This window comes from Coffea eugenioides, chromosome 11 (genome assembly GCF_003713205.1).
Source record: "Coffea eugenioides isolate CCC68of chromosome 11, Ceug_1.0, whole genome shotgun sequence".
NCBI classification, from domain to species: Eukaryota; Viridiplantae; Streptophyta; class Magnoliopsida; order Gentianales; family Rubiaceae; genus Coffea; species Coffea eugenioides.
The window spans coordinates 42,038,506-42,060,857 of NC_040045.1; the positions used below are offsets into that span (position 1 = coordinate 42,038,506).

At 34.3% G+C, this 22,352-nt stretch overlaps 1 protein-coding gene, 1 long non-coding RNA gene and 2 other non-coding genes across 4 annotated transcripts; all 4 read right to left on the reverse strand.

The window, feature by feature from the left end:
- Positions 1-582: 582 nt before the first annotated feature.
- Positions 583-2,604, reverse strand: LOC113751139. Its single transcript, XR_003464780.1, has 2 exons — positions 2,338-2,604; positions 583-959 (listed from the first exon to the last, which is right to left on the reverse strand). It is a non-coding gene; the product is annotated as an uncharacterized LOC113751139 (long non-coding RNA).
- LOC113754597 lies at positions 1,206-1,288 on the reverse strand. The gene has a single exon (XR_003465278.1). It is a non-coding gene; the product is annotated as a small nucleolar RNA R160 (small nucleolar RNA).
- On the reverse strand, positions 2,090-2,180 carry LOC113754596. Its single transcript, XR_003465277.1, has one exon. It is a non-coding gene; the product is annotated as a small nucleolar RNA R160 (small nucleolar RNA).
- Positions 2,605-3,264: 660 nt separating the features above from the next.
- On the reverse strand, positions 3,265-8,719 carry LOC113751192 (WPP domain-interacting tail-anchored protein 2). The gene is made up of 5 exons (XM_027295104.1): positions 8,549-8,719; positions 5,897-6,435; positions 4,657-5,789; positions 4,266-4,466; positions 3,265-3,722 (listed from the first exon to the last, which is right to left on the reverse strand). The coding sequence occupies exons 2-5, from the start codon at positions 6,426-6,428 to the stop codon at positions 3,492-3,494; spliced, it is 2,097 nt and encodes a 698-aa protein (XP_027150905.1). The 5' UTR covers positions 6,429-6,435; positions 8,549-8,719; the 3' UTR covers positions 3,265-3,491.
- Positions 8,720-22,352: the final 13,633 nt, after the last annotated feature.

The following is a 22,352-nucleotide window of genomic DNA, read 5'->3' on the forward strand; positions in this document are numbered from 1 at the left end:
TTACCGGCACAAAACCTTCTGCCCTATTAAACTAAACGTGGATTGTGAATGTTCATCGCCCATTCCTTTATGAGTTTTTCTAATTAACACGTTTATATTACACCCAATTTACCATGTACACACACATTAACTTTATATCTTTAAAAGTCTAACACCTGAAATACATCTTATGAGCGCCAGTCCATTCTTTTATTTCGGTCGAAGAACTATCTTCATCTACGGCAGAAATTTCCAGATACACAAAATTGAGCCTATTAATAAGTTGTTTATTTTTAATTCGCCATGCTCTGATGGTCATTCCAGACCCTCAAGACCTGCTAGCAGCATTTCGCAAATTTCAGTTCCTACAACAGTCTTCTTGTGCTTTTGCTAAGTCTCATTCTTCTTTTACCCCGATGATGTATATTGGACAATTGTTTCAATAATAATCTTTTTAACGCTTTATCCTCTCTTGCAATAATCATTATAAAGGTACCAGTTTGAATTCAGGTAACATATCCTTCCCCAAAACAAGAAAATTTTGAGATTACAACAGAAAAACTGGTTGTCATTGCGTGCATGAAGTGGCAGAGAGAGCGCTACTGAAAGGGTTCTCATTTTAGGTATCATCCATGACAAGCGTATACAGTTTTGTCGGAAAAATGGGAATGGAGATGAGGAGATTATGTCTTTATTGATTAATTGTTTACAAGCCAAAGAAAGTTAACAATATGGATCAAGTATCCATTAGAATTTAAGGCGCTTCACATTGAACTGGATAAAAACTAGAACGAACTAAGACTAACTTCAATGATAAATCCCAGCAGAATGTCGCCCTTCTAAGACGGAAGCTCCATCAACCTTTGCCAGGTGCCACAAAGCAACTGGCAATAGGAGAAGAAACCATTCATTTAGCACCATGCTCGTATAGTCAGAATGACGGGTAACAAACGACTATGTATTTTGGTGCTTCACGCTCCCTGCATTCTTTCAGGTAAAGTTAAAGATGAAATCAACAATTCGTGGAACATTTTGGTTGATTAATTACCAGCAAGTATAGATGATGTGGTCTAAAAGAATTGCTAAGTTGCAGCAATGACTAATTTGATCTATTGAATCTATACCTATAACTTGCAAAAATGATTCATGGTTTTCATTCAAAGCCACTAGAAATTTGGCCGGAAGCATAAAACTGCAAGTGCAATGTACATGGCAAAACCAATTAGAGCAATAAGAGAACTTTGAAGGCCATTCTAGAACATAATCCACATCTAACCATTAGATCCAGGTGTTTTCATCATTTTTTGCTCTACATTTGCATCAAACCGACAAAACAGAGAAGATTATCTACAACATTGCAATATATGTGGCATCACCAAGCACAAATTCTGTGAGAATGGCCATGTCTAAGGTGAAAGACACATCTCAATTAATCTTGTTTATATAAATCATGCACATCTAAAAAGCCATACTTGCCCATGTGAGCAACAAGCACAGAGGACGCAAATCAAGTTGAATGCAACGGAATCGAATACCAGTCTAGTTGCAAGATTAAGTAAGATCACAAATTTCACAGTCTAAAGCAAGATATGTTTGCAAACTAGCATTCAGGTGTGATCAAACAGCCTTTCTCATTTCTATCATTTATTGTCGACCAAGGCAAGCTTCATGTCACATTTCCAATACCAGTCTAGTTGCAAGATTAAGTAAGATTACAAATTGCACCGTCTAAAGCAAGATCTGTTGCAAACTAGCATTCAGGTGTGATTAAACAGCCTTTCTCTTTTTTATCATTTATTGCTTCAAAGCCGATGAAAATTAACACATAGATCCAACACCTCGTTATTTGGAGTATTGATTCTCAATGCTATGCTAATTGTCGAATCATAATCAGATAATTCAAGAAACCTATACACTTCTATTAAATGTTAACCTTGTACTTGATGCAAGCTACCTATCAAGTTTAAAAAAAAAAAAAAATCAAGTGACTGAAACCAAAAATATTTCCTAGAAGAAACTAATGCAGTCCGACTGAAATTTTCAGAATCAAAACCAAGTAATAATAATAATAACAAGAAGAAAAAGAAAAGATTAAACCCAAATTTGGCAAAGCAATCAGAGAACTTTGAAGGCAAAATAAGATGATTAACAATCAACATCTGAAAACTATTCAGACTATAGATACATCTCATCCCTTTGCTTTGCACAAATAAAAAACATGTAGTAATTTCTTCATACAAATAAACTGAGAGCTAGATTTTTTTTTCCTTTGGTTGCAGGGGAGTTGAACTTGAAAAAGAGTTAATTCAACCCAGAAGAATTCTTCCAAAGAAAAAGCAAATCTAGCACCATAAATACCTTATCTCGAATTTTCTTTGCAATTAAGGACTTGAAACTGCAAAGGGCTGATTGGTGCACTAAGTTATAATCTCTCATTTAAAAATGACTAACCGATTAAGCTGGAAAAATCGAATCTTGAAGAATCTTTAACAGAAAAATTGAAGCTTTTCAAAACCTTACTAGGTTTTCCAAGTGATTGAGAAGTGGAGCATTTGATTTCAACAGCTGTACAGACTACTGAGACAGTGAAGTTGTCACCTGAGCGGAGTTAATAGCTCAGTGCTATTTATAGGTGCTGAATTAGGTTTAGTTTTCAAGTGCTGAATTAGGTTTAGTTTTCATTTTTCGAGACGAGGGAAACGACGTAGTTTACTTCTCTATCCCTTTTTTTTTTTTTTTTGCCCTTTTCCTTTTGTAATTGCAGATAAGATTTCCATATATTATTTCAAAAACAAAAAACGACTTTTTTTTTTTAATCTTACAAAATTACGTAAAATTATCTTTTATATCTTTGAGAGGGAATAGGTGGGAAGAAAGAAGCAGGAAGGAGAATGTAAACAATAATAAAATCACTTCCTTTTCTTGAAATTTGAAAAATAAGATTTCAATTCTTTATTTCATTGTGGAGGAACAAGAAAAAATCAATTATTACGGACCTTTTTCCTTTATTACAAGTATATTTGACTTATAAAAGGCATTTTAGTACTTGATAGCATGAATTATCCCTATATTCGTCTCTGTAAATAATTTGAGGTTATTACCACAAAAAAAAAAAAAAAGAGGTCAAGCTTTAGCCCCTTTCACTTTCTAATAAAATTTGGGTTGCCACAATTAATAGTTGAGAAGATCTAGCAGGAGCCTAAAGTTATATATGATCCCAGTTCATCCCAAGGACTTCTTTCAATCAACCCTTCAAAGCAAAGCACACATGCATCAGATCAGAAATGTCCCAAATGATGTGCTTGGAAAGCTTCTGATATTCAGAGTGTAGTTAAAGACCTCACCTACTGCATTTACACAATCTAAAAACTCATTCTGAAAAGAATTGCGGGGCAAGCAGCAAAAATTACAATTGCAACAATGATGAATGAATGAAATACGACAAGCACTACGGCCAAGAATTATGTACAGTCGAGAAAAAGGAATGTCTTCCATGCAAAGGCAACCGCGAGTTAACCCTCGATGAGGTTGAAAATGGCTTGTTCCCTGTTCAAGAAATATGCTGCTAAAACTGGAAGCAGTACAACCAAAGTTGCCATGAAGATGTATGTTCGACTGGTCCTCCCTGTGTCTACTACATTCACATCATCCAGTTTCAGAACCAAATTGCTGCTATCTTCTGGAGAAATGGAGGATTCTATTTCATGATGATCTGCAGATGCTGTTTTAAGTGTTTCCTCCACCTGATTCAAGGGGTGAAAACGTCATGATGATCACTTGTAACAAAAATAAAAGCATCATGACTCCTGATAATTAGGGAGCGAAAAAAGTGAGAAGCCAGTCCAGTGTTTATGCTTGAGAGTGGAAATAACACCAGATAATAGCTTAGCATTAGTGCAAACTGCAAACTCCCCTGTTATTGCAGCCTGATCTTCATTGATATCCTCAATGATGCATTTATGGTAGGTACTGACTGTTTATCTGATTTTAGACTCTTCTAATAAAGATTTCAAAATGGAAAAATGCAACGATAATGCTGAAACATAATTTGATGGTAAACTTCTACTGATGGAGGTGTCTCAAAGGCTCAAATGATAACATTTTCTTCTAATTAATCCACCAACTGCAAGAAGCCACTAAATGAAGCTATGAAAAGTATCTTATCTTCAAAATGTTGCTGTATCTAGACCTCTAACTACGACCATACTTCCATGTCATCTGTTTTACAAGTCTATACTTAGTTTGTGAAGAAGAAGAAGAAAGAAAGAGAGAAAAAGAAAACCTGCCTGGATGCTATAGTCTGCGAATTCTGCTGCCTTCTCATGTGAAGCTAGTGTACATGATGTAGCAGCAGTTAAGTCAACTCTGAGTGAAGGAAGCTCTTCTTCCTTCTGATCTGTGTTGCTGCATGAAGCAAAACACTCAGCCTTCTTTGCTTTCCTTAATTTCTCCTTGAGCAATTTATTTTCCTTTGCTAAATCATAGAACTGTCACCAAATCAATCATTTCAGCTTTTATAGGCTATTAGAGGTTGTGATCAAGTCACAATTTATTAAAAGTGCACAAAAATTGATCATCCTTGGTACTCACTCTTACTGAGAAGGGCATTATAGATAAGAAACAAGTAAAGAAAAACAGAAACAAAGGAAATGGAAAAGAAGACTCCAAACTAAGCACCTGTTTGTTTATGCGCTCTCTTTCCATTGCAAGTTGCATGACCATATCCATAATCACATTGGTCTTGATATTTATGTCTTTTGCACTCGCCATTTTCTCAACAGTGGCCTGATCCAGAGTTGTATCCAAGGACTCCATTCTAGTCTTCAGAAATTCAACTTCTTTATTGAGTTCTAAATTAGCTTCTGACAGCACCACACATTGCTCCTCAGCATTCTCAGTCTTGTTTTCAGCTTTGAAGACTTTTTGCTTCAACTCATCAATAAGAGTTTCCATGTCCCAAATTGCAGTATACAACATGTTTTGCTGCTCTTGACTTGCTTCTGATGAAGCCCTGGAATGCTGAAGTTGCAGTTCTAGGTCTCTCAACTGCTTCTCGATTAAGCTCACCTTTTTGTTATTAGTATCATTACTTCCTTTCAGAAAATTGAGTTCTTCAGTTAGTTCTGAGTTGGTTTCAGTTAGCTGAGTAACCTTGGCTTCTGCACTCTCAGCTCTAGCCTCAAATTCATCAATGGTTTCTCTCATGGATTCAATGATACCATCCATTTCTGCAAGTTGCACTTGACTTGTCTCATTTGTTTCCTTTTCTGCCTTCAGCTGAGATACTGATTCTCTCAAGTGCTCTTCTAGTAATTTCACTCTTTCCCTTAGAGAAGCAGCTTCAGCAGTTTCAGCAACAAGCTGTGCCCTTTTCTTACCAAGCTTTTCCATTGTATTATCTTTTGCATTTGATTGTGCAATGTAATATTGGAGTTTAGAATCTAAATTGCTTTCTCTTTGTATTGCATTATCTAAGTTGAATCGAGCAATTTGAAGCCGACCAACCATCTCCTTAGATATGCCCATAAGAACCTCTGATGTATTTTCAGCCTCCAGGAACCTACCCCAAATTACCTCCGCTGCCTCTTCCATGAACAGAGCCACTTGTTCAGTTAATTGAAGCTTTAACTTAATATCTTCTTCATTTTGTTTTATTTCTGTTAACTTCTTCTCAAGATCTAGCTCCCTAGCAAGCGATTTTTCCAACATTCTTAGAATATGTCGCTGTTCAACTGACTCCAGTTGTGGCTTCAGATATATTCCTGGAACTTCAGAGTTTTCTGATAAATCCACACCTATGTTAAAGCTCCCTGTGAAAAATAAACAGTTACAAAAAAAAAAAGAAGAAAAAACCATGCTTCTTAATTCTGTAATCAATGGGAGATCCAACCTTGTTAAGTGACATTCTATGACTTACATTCATTTTGGTTGAAAGCTAATGATGTCATCTGCAGCTTGGCTAACTGCATTTTCATCTCAAGGATATGATCCTGCAATCTTCTCACTGATTCTTCAGTGTCATGCATTTTACTTTCCACCATGCTGGACAAATCATGTAGCTTTCCGCATGAAGTTATCTTATGACGAGCATTAATTACTACAGCATGAACACTGCCCATAAACTTATCCAGCTCTCTTACCTCAGAGTTCAAAATAGCACTCAAGATATCAAATCCCATTGCCTTCTCAATAAATTCTGGGGAGATATCATCATATTCAACAACTGATTTCACATCATTTTGCCAGGCTAAAACACGCATTAAAAGATTACCCAAATTCACCAATTTGTGAGAAGAGTATGCTAGGTCCAAATCTGCTCTACTTAAAACTTCCGTGGCATTTCTTGCTTCTTCCATACCCTGAGCATCATATGAAACACTTTCAGGTAATTTTACTTTTGCAGAGTCTGATTCAGCAGTTTCAAAGCTATTAGAAGCCCGAGCATCCATTGAAACCCTGGAACAGGCAAAAGTTCAGGTTTAAGAATTGAAAATCAGAAGAGTTGCTGATAGGCGTGCAATCAAACAAGCCAGTACAAGTCAAACTCAAGGAAATGGAGTATAACAAGGACGTAGCTATGCCAGATGAAATCAATTACACCATAAGCTGAACATTTAGTCCCATAATTATGACATCCAGATAAAATTAGTCACATCAGTACAAAATGTTGAAATAGCCAAAAAAAAGGCATCAGAAGTCTTTTCAAAGTAAAACATATTCTACAGACTCTAGGAGGCTACAAAGGAAATACAAAAAAGCTACTAGACAGATAGCCATCAATATAAAGAGGGAAATACAGCCATTAAGGGTGTATATATGTCTCTCTCTGTGTGTCCAATGAATATGTCCAATAAATGTCTCTTATAATTATGAGATAACCCCATTATTAGCCACGAGTATACCATAATGAATCAATTTAAGCAATGATTATGTCTTCAAGAACTCCAAAACCTACTCCATATAGCATACACGAAACAAGCTTCAAAGCACGCATAAGGCTTGAAGTTCAATCCTAGTATTTAGCGACAAATACATTACTATGCATCTCTAGGAATCTTTGGCACTCATTTCTTTCACTCACCCAACATTTTGCAAGTCACAAGTAGGCATGAAAAGCATGAAACATTTTTTTATGATGCATCAAAGTTTCATCTTCATAATGTACACAGATCTTAAGGTGTCTCTCTTCTGGAAATGCCAATAAAATCAGAGTTAGATCATACAAGCTAGTAGTAGTATACATTGCACATCTAACAAACTACATTTAGTCGCCCAGCCATTTGTATTTGACCTCTCATGCCAGAATTTTATCTTAAAGCAATCACAATTTCAAGCAACATTTTTTTCACGAAAACTAGCAAGGTTCGCCTGAAATAGCCTTTATGGTCAGTTGACATTATTAGCTCCAGAATAGGCTTAGCTCTTTAGCTAACAATACGTATTACTTAAAAGAGAAGCATATTAGACACTTGCTTTAACCTCTTGAAATCCAAATATTTAGACATTACTTGTTCACAAGGCTTTGTGCCACCGCATAACTCGAAAGGCCCAAAATAAGCAGCTTTGCCCTAGAAGCAGATATGCTGCTTTTGCATGGTCAACTCCACAACCTCACAGGTGAACATAGATTGACCTATATGTTCATGTCCAAGATCCCCCAAATGTTGGGCACATTCATGTAAATTGAACAAATAAAATGCAGTAACTAGCTTATTCTTCAAATTTTATAATATCACCTCCAAGTCCTGCATTTATCTGTATTGCAAAGATTTTATTTGTATGTTAATTAAGGGAAAAAAGAAAGAAATAACTTTTCATTCAGTCTTCAAAGTTCAGAAGCTAACTTACAAAAGCAGCACAAGAAACTATATAGGTCAGATTTTAGAAGCTACATTTTTGTGCTATAGTTAGGCTCACTTTATAAAAATGTTCCATCACAAGTTCTCATACAATCATATACATCACATGTCAAAACTACCAAGCATAATAGAGTTCCAGAAGACCTAAATTATGGTTCAAAACTAAAGCAATTATGAGCGTCTCTTCTTAAAGAACTTCTACTTGTTCACCCTGTTTGGCAACTATCAGAGTAATCTTTTGATATAATGCATAGCTTCCCACACCATCTTTGACAATTTCAGCTTGTAAAGAGTGCCGAAAGCGAATAAATTATATCGACATAATAAGTCCACCATTATTCTGCAGTTTCTCCACATTCAGAAAAAGAGGACTTCTTTAACTTTTAACCTTAACCTCATACAGTAGACAAACAAAAGAACCTTGATCACTCAAAAAAGAAAAGACAAAAAATACTTCCAGTCCAATATCTAACTTTTACTGGTCATGTCTTTTCACATTTCACAGGATAATGAGCTCAAAATCCAACATTAAGCCTCAAAAATCACCACATCCCACCAAAAAAATGCAGACCCACAAAATATTTCGGGTATAAAGTCACGACTTTTCTCCATTTCCACAAGAACCCAGAACAGAAAAGAGACAAAGGACTGCGAGATTCAACGGTTGACATAATATTCCTTAACATAGTGAAAATATAGGAAGCACATACCTGGTGCGGACTGCGGAGAGGAAAATGTTTGTGGGTCGCGGTCTTCTTGAATCGTTTACAGGAAATTGAACTGCTTGGGAAGTGTTATGGGCTCTGATAGTATTCCTTAAAATTAGTTACAGTTGAGCAGAATCCAACGTAAGAAACCAATTATGAGGATTGAATTGAATTGTGTGACCAGCATAGTACAAGAAAGAGCTGAGTCGAAGCTTTAAGGTGTGTCGCGGACACACCCCAATCATAACCGGACGGAGTGAGTGGTCAACATGACTGCTTGGAGGAATTCCCAGCAAAAGAAAAAAGCAAAATACACAAGATTTTCAACTCTATTCAGTAGTCACATTGTATTTGGATAGAGTATTATTTAAAATATTATTTAAAATAACTATTATAATATTTTTTGTAATTATAATGTGATATATATGAGATAAAAAAAATAGTTAAAAATATAAAAAGATTGATTAAAAAATATGTTTATAATGCAAGCGAAATATTATTTGAAATAATTTAACAATCCAAACACACTCTTAATGTAGGGATGTTTAGGATATATTCATACAAATTGATGTAAAATGTTTTTTATACTGAATCAGTTATACATACTTTTCTCTTTTTTTAATAAAAAATTATTTTACTCAATAAATCTAGACTAATGACAGAAATATAAATTAGTCATACATTCTTAAACATGAAAAAAAAAGACAAAAAAACAATTGTGATAGAGAAATCCTAAGAAATGGTTAAGAAAAGTAAATGGTCTGGGTGTCTTATCGTGTGATGGCCCAACTAAACGTGCAAGTTAAGTTGTATAATTAAAGAAAGTATCAAGTTGGGATCGTCATGAATAAAGGGAAAAAGGGAACAAAAGGAGAAAGTATAAACTTGAATGTTCTTTTAACCACTGGGCCAATGGCTCAGTGGCCATCAGGAAGGGCTTAAGTCCCTCCTTGGGCTGTAGGTTACAGCGAAAAAAATTTAAGGATTGTGCCAGAGCATTCCTTTGATCTAGTTGGGTCTGTATACCCACTAGCCCCCTACCACAGCTTCCTCAGGCTCTTCCTCCCCCTAAATTAGGATAGAGTAGGTTATACAAATGTATGTTGCTGACAAAAAAAGAATTAACTTGAATGTTCTTTTGACTGTAGCTACTAGCATAAAGATTTGAAAAGACTATTTCATTTTAGTTCTGAACAAATTGCTACTCTCCTTGCATCCATTCATCAAAATTTAGATTATAATTCTTGATCATAATGATTTAGCCCTCAACAATCATGACATTTTTTAGCTATAAAAAAAAAAAAAAAAAAAAAAAAGCGCTTGCTAAACTTGCATGGCAAATTACAAATTATATTCAAAGCAATAATACCATAAATCATATCTTACTCCATTTTTTTTTTTTTTTTCACTTTTCCCCACCAGAAGTCCCACCGGCCACTTCCCATTGAGTCCACTGCCCCGCCATCCTCCTTTTCCTGTCCCGCCATGCCCTTTATTAGATTGTACTAATACAGCTTAGCATACTAGGGCTCTGTTTGATAACTTAATTCAGCAGTTAAATTTAATGAATTTAAATTTTAACATATTCAAATAGTTTGATAATAAAAAATTAAATATATGAATTAATTAAGTGGCACTAAATTTTTTAGATAAAACTTGCTCCCAAAATTTAGTGATAAACTATTCACTTATCACTGAATATGATATGCACTTAAATGTATTAGATTTGATACTTAGCAATTCAATAATTTAATGAATTCAGATTTCAGATTTCAGATTTCAAATTTTAGACTTCAGTTTTCAGATTTTAATTTTATCAAATGTACCCTAAGTGGCATTTTATTAGATTGTAAAACTCCTGCATTTTTATCCTGGTGAATTTGTGGGGAATACTTTAGAAGATTTTACATAGAATGTTCAAAAGTCAAAGCGCGTGTGCAAAAAGTCACAACGCCCGGGCAGTGAAATACAGATAGATCCCCAAATGCTGAATCGAGGAAAACAGCAAGAAGACAAGAAAGCCCAACACGAGCTAGTAAGAGGATCCTAGAAACCAGGACTCAAGTTAAAATCATCGACCCACTTGATAATGCGGCAACAAGTTAATGACAAAAGTTCAGTCTGTTATTCCCATCGTGCAGCCCAAACAAAATGATGGAACTTAGAAGTAGTTGCTGAACCAAACCACCTGGTTCCAGCAAACAAATGATTCTACTAAATAGTTTTCCTTTTCCAACTTTCAAATTGAGAAATTTAAGATTTTACCACGGTACCATTGAATTCTTAGCACTAGTACCAGATTACTGAGAAAGACTGTAGCATTTTACATATTTGGTAACTATTTCACAAGCAAGGTAATAAACTAATAATCAAACAAGTCAAGATCATTTTTATGATTTTATTCTCAAACATTATACGTGTCACTCGATCAATTAAGTATTTCATATCAAATTGTGTGCTCTAGCTCGTGACAACGACATATATCGGACAAATCTCAGGGGCGAGTTGAGTCAAACTCAAGTAGCGCTGTATTCGAGTTCAAATTCAATGAGTTCTCAAGCTACACGAGCTTAAACCCAACTCGATCGAGTAAGAGAACTTGTAGTTCAACTCGACTCGTGAGGATAATGTATAAACTTGAACTCAATTCAATAAGACCCAATCCTATTCTCGAGCTCTGAATACTCAAATAAAAATTTGAATTTTTCTAAAATATTAACCCTTAGTGGTTATTTCATAATTAAAATGAATAATTATATAAATAATAAAACTATTGGATTAGGCTCATCCAGCATTTGAGTAGCACACAAGGGAGCTCCAACTCGACTTGAGAGATGAAATGAATAGCTCAATCTCGAACTTCAATCAACTCGAATTCCAGTCGAGTATATGACCAAGTCGCTTGCAAGCGTCTCAACTCGCCAGCATCCCTGGCTTTTAGTACCAATTATGACCTTAATTTTTAAGAGTTCTAACATCAACTCTCATGTGTGCATTCGATACCAGTTAGAACCCTAATCCCTGCAAACAAAAACATGTAAGATGGGGAAAATATTTACTCACAATAATGATATTGTTATTGACATCGCAAACAATGAAAAGACTGTAGAATAATCTCTGTCAGCTCTACCAATTCTCCATACATTATTTACCCCTATAACAAATTTGCAACATTTAAATTGAAATGTAGGATCACAAAGAATAACGTTGAAGAACGAAGCAAAACCAATCTTCCGTTGAAGAACTTGATTGCTATTTTGTACACACCCGCAGACTAGCGGTCTAATCCTTCTAAATAAATCTAAGCAAAGACAAATCTAGAGTCCAGACCCCAAACTGATTGCTCTACCAAAGCTACGGCCTTACCTATGGGGTTGGTTGGAATCCCATGGGAACTAAACATCCAAATGTCCAACACAACTTGTGAAATCTAATGTATATCTAGGGAATAAGACCTCTTTGAGGACTTAAATTATAAAATCAACTAGGAAATAAATTCCTTTATACAAACTCTTACGTCTAAAAGTTAAAACCAATTTCAATTAGACACGTTAACATATGGAATCTTAAGTGGCTTGGTTTGCTAAGCCAACAAAAATATGCATATGTTGTTAGGAGAATCAACTATATATTAAGGACTAAATAAATTTATAATTCAGACAAGGAAATATACCAATTGCTAGTTACTTGCACGTTTCTTGAAATTTCAGTTGCAAATACTTCCTCTTCTTTTTTTTCTTTTCAATAATGCAAATTTTAAGTGTACAATTATGTTTCTGCATTTTCCAGTCACGACCCCCCCTTTTTTTTTTTTAAGAAAATAGTCAAAACTATTTTGGTGAAATCATGCAAATGCACATCAAATAGGTCATTCCTTCCTTCCAGTAATTTGTAGATGCCATATTGGGCTCTCTGCAACATTAAAGGCATAGAAACTGACCCTCAAACCGTTGTTATTTAAATTGCAACATTTCCCAATAAATTTACATTGCTACAATAAATTCACTATTTTTTGTTGCAAATAAAAGGGGGAAAAAAAAGAAGAAGAACTGACCCAACTTTGTTACCAAGTGCTGGACTGAAGAATGAAGATCAGCCAGCAAAACTTTCAATTACAAAGATGGCGGAACCTCAGTCCACTCTTCCAAATTTACTACATCACGATCCTCTTGAGCAAAGTATATAAGCTACTCCATTGGCTTCTCTTCCCACCCATCTAAACTCTATTCACTACAAATCACTATGAATTTACCTTGCTACACTAAAGTCTAAACTGAGATAGTAATTTTTTCTCTATCAAATTAATAAAAATCTCTAAAAATAGCTCTTTTCCTCCTTGTAATGAACCCTTTTTTATACTACTTTGAGAAAATTTCGTTAGAAAATTAAGGCATTAGTTGAGGACTACTCCCAATTCTTAATTAACTTTTTTATCTTACATATATTACATCATAAGAAGTATATTCTAAATAATATCTCAAATAATCTCCTATCCAAACACATTTGGAACCATGTCTAGGGAATTTTGGAGTTCAGAAACTTTTGATTTGTTCCCTCCCTATTCCCGAAACTTTAATTAAAAAAAAAAAGAGTAAGAAAATCTTGCAATGCATACAACGAAAACAAATATCCTGTACCAAGTTGGGCCTTCAACCCAATGATTTCTTTTCCACATTGGGCTCGCTGATTTCCCCAGACCCGATATTCTTGTTTTTTCCCCCCTTGAATTACTATCAATTTCGTTTTGCATTGTTACAATAAACTCTAGAACAAATTAACATCGTGATTTTTTTTTTCTATCAAAACAATCGAAATTTCCGTAGTTGCTCTTGTTTCTTTTAACTATAGCATTGTACTTCTATCCTTCCCTGTTGTTGTGCAAAGTGCAAACCCGCCTCTTTTCACAAGATCATTTTTATGATGTCTTTTATGTTTAGCCTAATTTTTTTTTTCAATGTCACACTTAATTTGTACAAATTTTCTAACTTAACTGGATTTGGTTTCTTAATTATTTTTTATTGATTTAACTGATTGTGATTTTCTAATTGTCACATCCTGTACAAATTCTTATTTTTAACTGAATTTGGTGATGACATTTGTATAGGTAATGAATCTACGAGTATTTTTTATATGCAGAATAGTAAAAGGGCCACAGTTATCTTTTTATTACGTGAAAATTGGCAAATTCATTAGAGTGTAATATCCTCCAAAAAAAGTGTAAATTCAAGGTATCAAAAACACCAAAATCGAAAGTTCAGGAAATATGTCATGAATCGATGAAAATGGAAAATCTGAATGAGGCAGTTTTACGATTTACTCTTTTTTGTACTTAAAATTATTTTTATTAGTTTAAGCAGTTAAAGGCTACACAGAAAGAAAGTTGGAATCATGTTTAGGGTATTTTCTGGTTCCGAAACTCGATTTTTATAAAGTTTGTGCAATCGAAAAAACATTCATAAAGTAGAATGAACTGATCGACAATTGTATTGAAATATTTTCGTTTGGATGCATGACTCATGTACACAGAGTTGGAATTTATAAAGTTATATTTGGTACATATCCCATGGAATTTTCATGGATGTCATAATCAACCTCCGCAATATGTCCATTACAATAATGGAACGACGTTGTAGAGCCGCACAGGAAGAAAATGGCAAGAGATGAATTATACTATTGGGAAGAAAGAGTACCGGTGGACACGATGCTTCCAAGCGCATGCAGTTAGAAGTTCTTGAATAGGAAATGGAAAATGGATTCACATTTCAAACGATTTTTTGTTCCTAAAACTACAGGTAGATTAATTTGTTATGGTAACGCATTTTTGTTTTCTTATTTTGTGAGAACGAACTTCTCAAATGGGATTTACGTGTTTAATAAATAATGAACGTGATTTTTTAACCCTGACAAGAAAGACGCTAGTGTCTATGGAAAATGACTAGAAAAAGGTGGATAAGGTCCTAGCTATGTTATCCAGAATGGTGAAGGTACGTATTAATTAATCATTTTCATCAAAGGGTTCATTTCACTTTGATGAGACATGCACCCGACTTGTGGCTCGGCATAATCTATGAAATCTTTGGACACTTAGGTACTAATTAGGACAAACCACAACATTCTTGATCCTCTTTTAATTGTAGTTGACTACCACTAAGCAACAGAGTTAGCAGGAGTGCTCCTGATAGGCATAGAACCACTATACATTCGAAAGCAAATGACTAATGAAAGAGAAAGTGGGGATTTTGACGTTTATGATCACTTTATTCCACAATGAACACACACTTTTAAAAACCACTGAGCTCAAAGTTGGTGGGGTGGGAGGTCAGGCGATCAAACCCTGCCTCCCACCATTGGCCACAAAATGTGGCAAGTCACTTCAAGTGGCTTTCAGCTGAGTGCGTAGTGCATTCGTCTGGGTCGGTTAGTGGTTCAATTCCCTCCGATTTCTCCTTGACCTCTTCAAGTCCTCCCCTCCGCATAGTATATAATAATTGTAGGTCTATCGTATCGAAAAAAAAAAGAAAAAAAGAACACACACTTTTAAAACCTTATCCATATAGAATGAGAGATTAGAACTTTCTTGGTGGTGTTCCCTTAGGGTCCTTTTCAAAATTGAAACCCTTTAGGGAGATTCAATTAACAATACACGAGTTCAATCTTTTAAGGTACAAATTCTATTCTTCATGCAGAAGCTCATGTACGTAGAATTAATTTGTGCATCTTTGAGATTAATTAGAAGTTCATTGTCATGAGTAAATCCACGCCACATACTGACATACAAGTTGCAAGATATTTCCAAAGTGAAAAAGGGAACAGAGTTAGGCAGTGTATCTTGTTGTTTATATGGACAGGAGGGAGACATATAAAATGTAGGAGGGGGCAAAGCTAGGAAGGTATATCCCGTCCATATTCAAAGAAGCAAAATTTTGATGATAAAGGAAAAGGACTAGCTAGATGAATTTAGGTTTAGCCAAAAGTGAGCAAAAAGGAGCTGAAGGAGTTTGGAAACAATCATTGATATCTCATTTAATGGTATTCCATCACGTTTCCATCAATTCTACAGTGACATCTGGAGATATTTCTATTTGTTTCTCCTTTCCCTTTCAAAATGTACACTTGGCTCCAGGGCAAATTTAAAAAAAATAAATAAATAGGGCATTGATCTCAATAGCTCTAAATTTACTGAATTGATAAATATAGCGGTTCACTATACCATCAATAGTTAACTTCCAAGGGTGCGAACATCAATAGTAAACCAATTCTTTCCGTTTATGTTGAAAAAAAAAGAAATCCATCAACGCTTTCTTGAAGGTCAATTCTATATATGCAGGCAAAAACTCATAAAAAATGTTACTTGAAACATGTCTTGTGAATGGCAACCTACACTTTCTTGAAGAACAATTTTATGCAGATAAAACCTCCCAAAAAAAAGAAAGGATCATTAGAACTTGTCTGGGAAATTACAGGTCGCCATATTCTAGATTTCATGGCTTCTATGGTTGGAAAATTTTACTTTCTTTTCTTGGTAGATGACACTTTCCCGCTTGCAATGACTATATATATGGGAAAGCCACAAAGTCAAGCTAGTGAGTTACAGTGCAAAATGCAGAAAGACAATTCTGTATCTGTTTCCTTCTGAACCGTAAAATTGCTCCAAATCAACATATTATGGTTAACCTAGATGCACACATCCAAAAGGGAAAGACTGACCAATTCAGATAACCAGCTGCCAAATCAATTTTACTAATGAGTAATGTTAAGTGTGTGGATTTGACCCTCCAATGCATCTGTCCAGTTTATAACAATCTTTACTTCCACACGAATTTAACAGTAAAACAAGACAGATTCCGGAGACTTTACTTGCATACTCTTGATGAGTTATGCTGGTTGTTCCTACCAAATCGCCATTATAAATATACGACACAAAATAAGACAGTTTAACTGCGCTCACATAAGATAGTTCTGTTCTTGCTTGAAAATTTTATGTCTCCCACAAATATTGTAAAAAAAAAAAAAAAAGAAGATTAATCGTGTTTAATTTTATAAACTTCGAATAAATTAATATGTACTTTTGAATAATAAAAAAATTCGGAGTGCTTATCAGTTGATATGATTCCTTTTTCTAATATTATTAGCATACCAAACATAAATGTACTCAAAACATTAAAAAACTCAATAGGAATGATAAAAATGAACAGCATATATGGCAATATGCATGCATGTAGGCTTCAACTGATTAAAGCGCACGACGACCAACTCTCTTTTATTAACAATTGCAGGGCATGCAAACACACACACACACACACATAATCACAAAGGGAGAGTAATGATCAAAGTGCAGTCCTTGATTCAGCATATAGAATTCCAAAGGCTCTTGTCAAGAGATCTCGAATCCCCGACTTCCATCCCTTGTTGCTTTAGAGGAGGGATTTGGTTTTTGCGTGATAAAATTTTCATATGGTTTTGAGTCTTTTTATAAAAGAGAAAGAAGCCATGCCAACCATGAAGCAACTCCTCACCAGCAATACAAAAACGTCTTCTGTAAACTATTAAAAGATTTTACTTTGTACTACACCAATCAATAGGTCTCCCTCTAAAAGGGCACAAAAATCCACGTGCCAACAGTTGATTGGTGATGTTCTTAGCTTCCATTTTATTCTAATAGAAGAAAAGGGTCCTAAGGAATCTAGTACCCTTTTCTTTATTGGGCAGGGGTTAGGTTGATTTTTCATCGTCTTCTCCTTTGGACTATCCTCTCATAGATTAATCGATCTTATTCTGTCATTTTACGTTGTTTCTTTGACGGGTATAGCAATATATATATGCAGAATTAAATTGTGTTATATCTCATTCGATCAACCAGAAAACAAGAGACGAAGTTATTTTATGCCTAAATATCATCTAATTAATGAATAGTTTGCTTCAAACAATACCTTGTAAAGCCAACCCAATCAACATAAATCATTTTCACACCTTACATCATCAGTAATCTAAGGCTTAAGCATTTAGTACAAAGCAAATTGCAGAAGAGATTCCAATATTCTAAGGCTTAGGTCTTTGCGATTCTCAAGTACCGATGCCAACTAGCAACTAATAATGACAGAATGGAAAGAAGGAAAAAACTGTCCGAGTGTGTAGGATGGTCAGAATAACTTTTACCAAATATTCTTAATTACCAAATTAGATTAATTACATCACCTTTTAAATTATATTATCTCAATACGTGCTAGTTTTCTTGTTAATGACTCGTATAATTTCACAGATATACCGACTTAGTTATGTTAAAATAGTCAAGCTAACAAGAATACGTGTAATAATGTGCAAGATATAATTGCATATTTTTCAAATCAGATATATCCGTAACTCGTTCTATATTATTAGTTAATGCAGTTTTTTTTTTTGTCAATTAAGTAAATCGTGTTGAACGATTTTCAATTAATTTACTAAAAAATTAAAAAACTTGTACCGTACCTTAATTTGCTCATTACGAGGAACAACTACTTCGTTAACCTTAATAAAATGCCAGTTCAAACATATAAGTGTCAACTTGGTTTAATTGGGACATTTATTTACAATAATATTATTATGTCTTGGTTGATTATATATTAGTTCTTGCAGTTTTTCTTGGAAATGTTACCGAATCCTGCAAAAAGCTTGAAGCAATGATAGCCAGCCAACAGCATAATAGAATCAACTAAAGATCAAAGCAGTTCGCAGGGCTGGCAGTTTGACTCTGGGGAGGCTGAATTCATAATGCATATGCATGCAATGCATTGTGATCCTCCGCCAGCTAATTATGTAATCAAGAGATTTATGTGAAAATTAGATCTCAAATAATTCGAGCTTAGATGCAGAAGTATCTCTTTACTACACATTATTAATTATCATCGCCTGCATGTTCATATATGTATATATATATATTTTAAAAATAAGATTGTCCCGGGGACTTTTATTAGCGAGAGCAATTTGGAGTTGTATAAATTACGATTTGGATCATTCCACCCCCTTAAACTTTCCAAAATTTCCTAATTTTCACACAATATCAACCCAACAAACCACGAAGTTTATCCGACCTGGTGACCTTTTTTATGCTTATATTGCATTGGAGTGGAATATCAGGTGCCCTTATTTGAAGCAATAGTAGTGTTGGGGGAAAATGCATTATCCCACATTTTTATCATTGATAAGGCATATATTTCTTCTTTCCTTGCAATATTTATGCCTTACGTGGTACATTCAAACTCAGTTCAGCACTTAAATTTAATGGATACAAATCTTAATATATTCAGATCGTTTGATAACAAAAAATTAAACATTTGAATTAATTAAGTGGTACTAAATTTTCTAAACAAAACTTGCTCCCGAAATTAAGTGATAAGTTATTCAATTATCACTGAATACGATATGTACTCAAATGTATTAGATTTAATACTTAACAATTCAATAATTTAATGGATTTAAATTTCAGATTTCAGTTTTCAAACTTCAGTTTTATCAAATGCACCCTCAATTTCGGATTGTTAGGAATAAAAAGAAAAGACAAAGTGGGAAATTGTCTTTCTTTTTCCAAGGGAATTTTGTAATTGAATCTTTAGAATATAGTCCTTGAAAATTACTACTAACTCGAAAATGTTTCTACATGAGACTTGTAGCATTGAATTCGATTCCCACTACGTTGAATACCTTTCTTCACTTCTTGATGCGGCCTTTTGTATCATTGTCTTTTAATGATATTTAAGTTAGTTTTAGAACAAAACCGTATTACTAAAAGAAAAAATTGTCCGCGTGGCAGGAAAAGGAAAAAAAAAAATCAAACAATACAATTTAAATTGAAATACTAATTAGCTTCAAGGAAACATGCTGAGCAAAATCTGAAAATATTTTGTTTGGATAGTGAATTATTTGGGAGAAAATGACTTGTTTCATCTCTTACATTTCACAAAAATATTCTTTTTATCATTCACTTTTGAAATGAAGCAAATTCCTCCCTGACATTAAAAAATTGAAGCTATTACGTCCATGAACTCAACTTTTAATCTGAATCAAAACATCTAATAACCTAATAATATATTTTGGGGATAGAATTGATAAATCACTCGATCAATTCCATCACATTCACATGACATTTACTGAACCAAAAAGGCAAAAATTAAAAAATTATAACATAAAAGGTCGTTCTTTGTTTTGACATAGTAGGGTTTCTTTTCTAGGTAAATCTTTTCATACACGGTTAGTATGTACACTTGCGAATCTAGATATATAACATACATATAAAGTTTAGCATTTAAATTGAAATTGAAATGATGTGATAGGTATTTAGACCCGTTAGTGTATATAATAACAATGCAGGAAAGATTAATCCTTCTTTTTTATGTTATAATTTTTTATTTTTTATTTTTGAATTCATTAAATTTCACATGAATATTAAGTTGAGTTAATCAAGTGATCTACTAATTATACCCCCAAAATTTGTAATCGGGTTGTTTGGTGGTTGGATTCAGAATGAAAATTGATTTCAAGCATGTAATAGTTTCAATTTTTAAACGTCAAGAATGAATTTGCTTCGTTTTAAAAGTGAGGAATGAAAAGAATATTTTCGTAAAATGAGAGAAATGAAACTTGTCATTTTTTCAATTATTTGTCAAAATTTATTTACTTGGATCATCAACATATTTTCCAATCACTTTTTTATTTCATATATATCACATAAAAAATGTGTTAGCAATCTACCATCCAAATACATTTTAACTCAATTTAGTGGCTGGCATTCATTCAAGATTCAATGATAAAACTGATATGCAACCTGACTCCCTACAACCCCATTAAAGAGACTGAGAGTCTGATACTGCCTGTCCTTCAAACCCTAAGTAACACATTGCAAAAGGCCAAGATGCCCTATCTAATAAATTCATGGCAATCTCTGCCGGCACAATGATCATCAAAGTCAGTGATGAAAGGCAAAATAAATCCATACAGGGATTCTACCAATAAAGGCCTGGAACTCCTAAAGTACTACGACTATGAAATTAATTGAAAACCATAAATGTTTCAAATATCTGGTCCCACGATTTTTTTTAGCATTAATTAGTGCAAAGAATTGAAGTTTTCTATACCAGCTTAAGTCGTAAATTCTTTTTAGTTTCTAATGTCATGCAAGAAATCCTCGTTTACTTTATTTCTGTACCCTTTCCAGTTTCTACTATGCTTGGAGTCCTTCTAGCTACATTGAAAACCCACATCTACAAATCATAAACATTATTGTTTTTCAGAAAGTGATGGAAGATACAATGGCAATTTGTCCTCTTTTTTTTTCATATTTCCTTTTATGAAGAAACATGATGATTCTTGCTATTTCTTTTCCTTCTCTGTTCCTTTTTACGTATATATGACATTTACCACATGGTCATCAACAAATCATATGGGTTGTATCTTTCATCACATTCAGGACGATTGCAACCATTTCATTTCATTCCCTGTAAGATCGATCGATGTCAAAGGGCGGGCTAGTTATAATACAGTGCCAGTGCTTTGTTATTTTGTCATGCTCTTGCAAAAATCATTAACAGAATGATATAAAACTTCTGCCGTGCGTTCTTTCCCATAAGCATGCTAAAAGTTCTAAAATTTAACAAAACTACGTGCCTTTGCATTTTTTCAAGAGTCATGAAAATAGTACTGCAAGAAAAATCTGTACAGATTTTGTTCAATAATTTTTACATATTCATGCAAGAGTTCATGGCTGCTTTTCGGGGTAATGGGGTGAAAGTAAAGGACGTATGTTACAGGACTTTGCCTAGGCTATGCCATGACAAAATGTTGCAACAAATAATTTATGGCACTCATCTATCTTTCGTCCTTAGCCTCTCATTGCAATTTTCACTCTTTCGTCTGCCGTAGACCAGAAGGAAGCCCCCCTTTTGCTCGTCAAATTTGCTATAGCTTCCAAATCAAACCTGAGCCATGAAGAATACTCCCAAAGCAAAGGGAGAAAACAACTCCATATGCAGTTCTTTTTGCTTTTACCTCCCAAACTCTACTGTGATCTAACCTGTCGAGAAATTAGTGCTAAAAGAGCTTGAGCTCAAATAAACACTGCTGGAACCATTGTCACACATATAATGAAAAGGTTACAATTTTCACCTTAAATAGAATGAAGGTAGTTGATATGCTATTTGTAACAAGAAGAACCGGAGAGGAACACAAATAAAAGCAGAACAGGATAAATTTACATGGAGTATAAGTTAGTCAAGTTATCAAGATGGAATATACTATACAGTATACACTTATAACAGAATACTAGACCTCGTCCAGAAGCAACCCAAGTGGCAAAAGTGTATGTGAAGACTGAAAACAGGCAACTAGCTAAGTAGTAGTACAAGACTAGAATAAACTATAGGTGTCTTGACCAAACAAACACAGAACTATTAAACGTTATAAGCTCTGCTCCCAAGGAGTAATGAAGAAAGACAATGTGATAAAGTAGAGTTAATATCTGGTGAGAGTTGGCAAATTGTCAGGTGCTAGCTCAATCCAGTATTATCGCCATTAATAAAAACACAACCTCCAACTTAAAAGTAAAACATTACATACTATAATGAATCTTACCAAGACAGCTTGGATTCTACTACTGTCAAACAAAAAATTTTTAATACTAAAAGCAAACACGTACGAAATTGCAAAGAAAATTGTTGCATCTAAGGAAAGCTAAGGTAGGCTTTATCCCAGAATCATAATCATCGTACATGAAAAATGATATTAGCACTCACCAGAAAAATTTCAAGTACTCCATTCCTTCTTTTACTTTAGATGA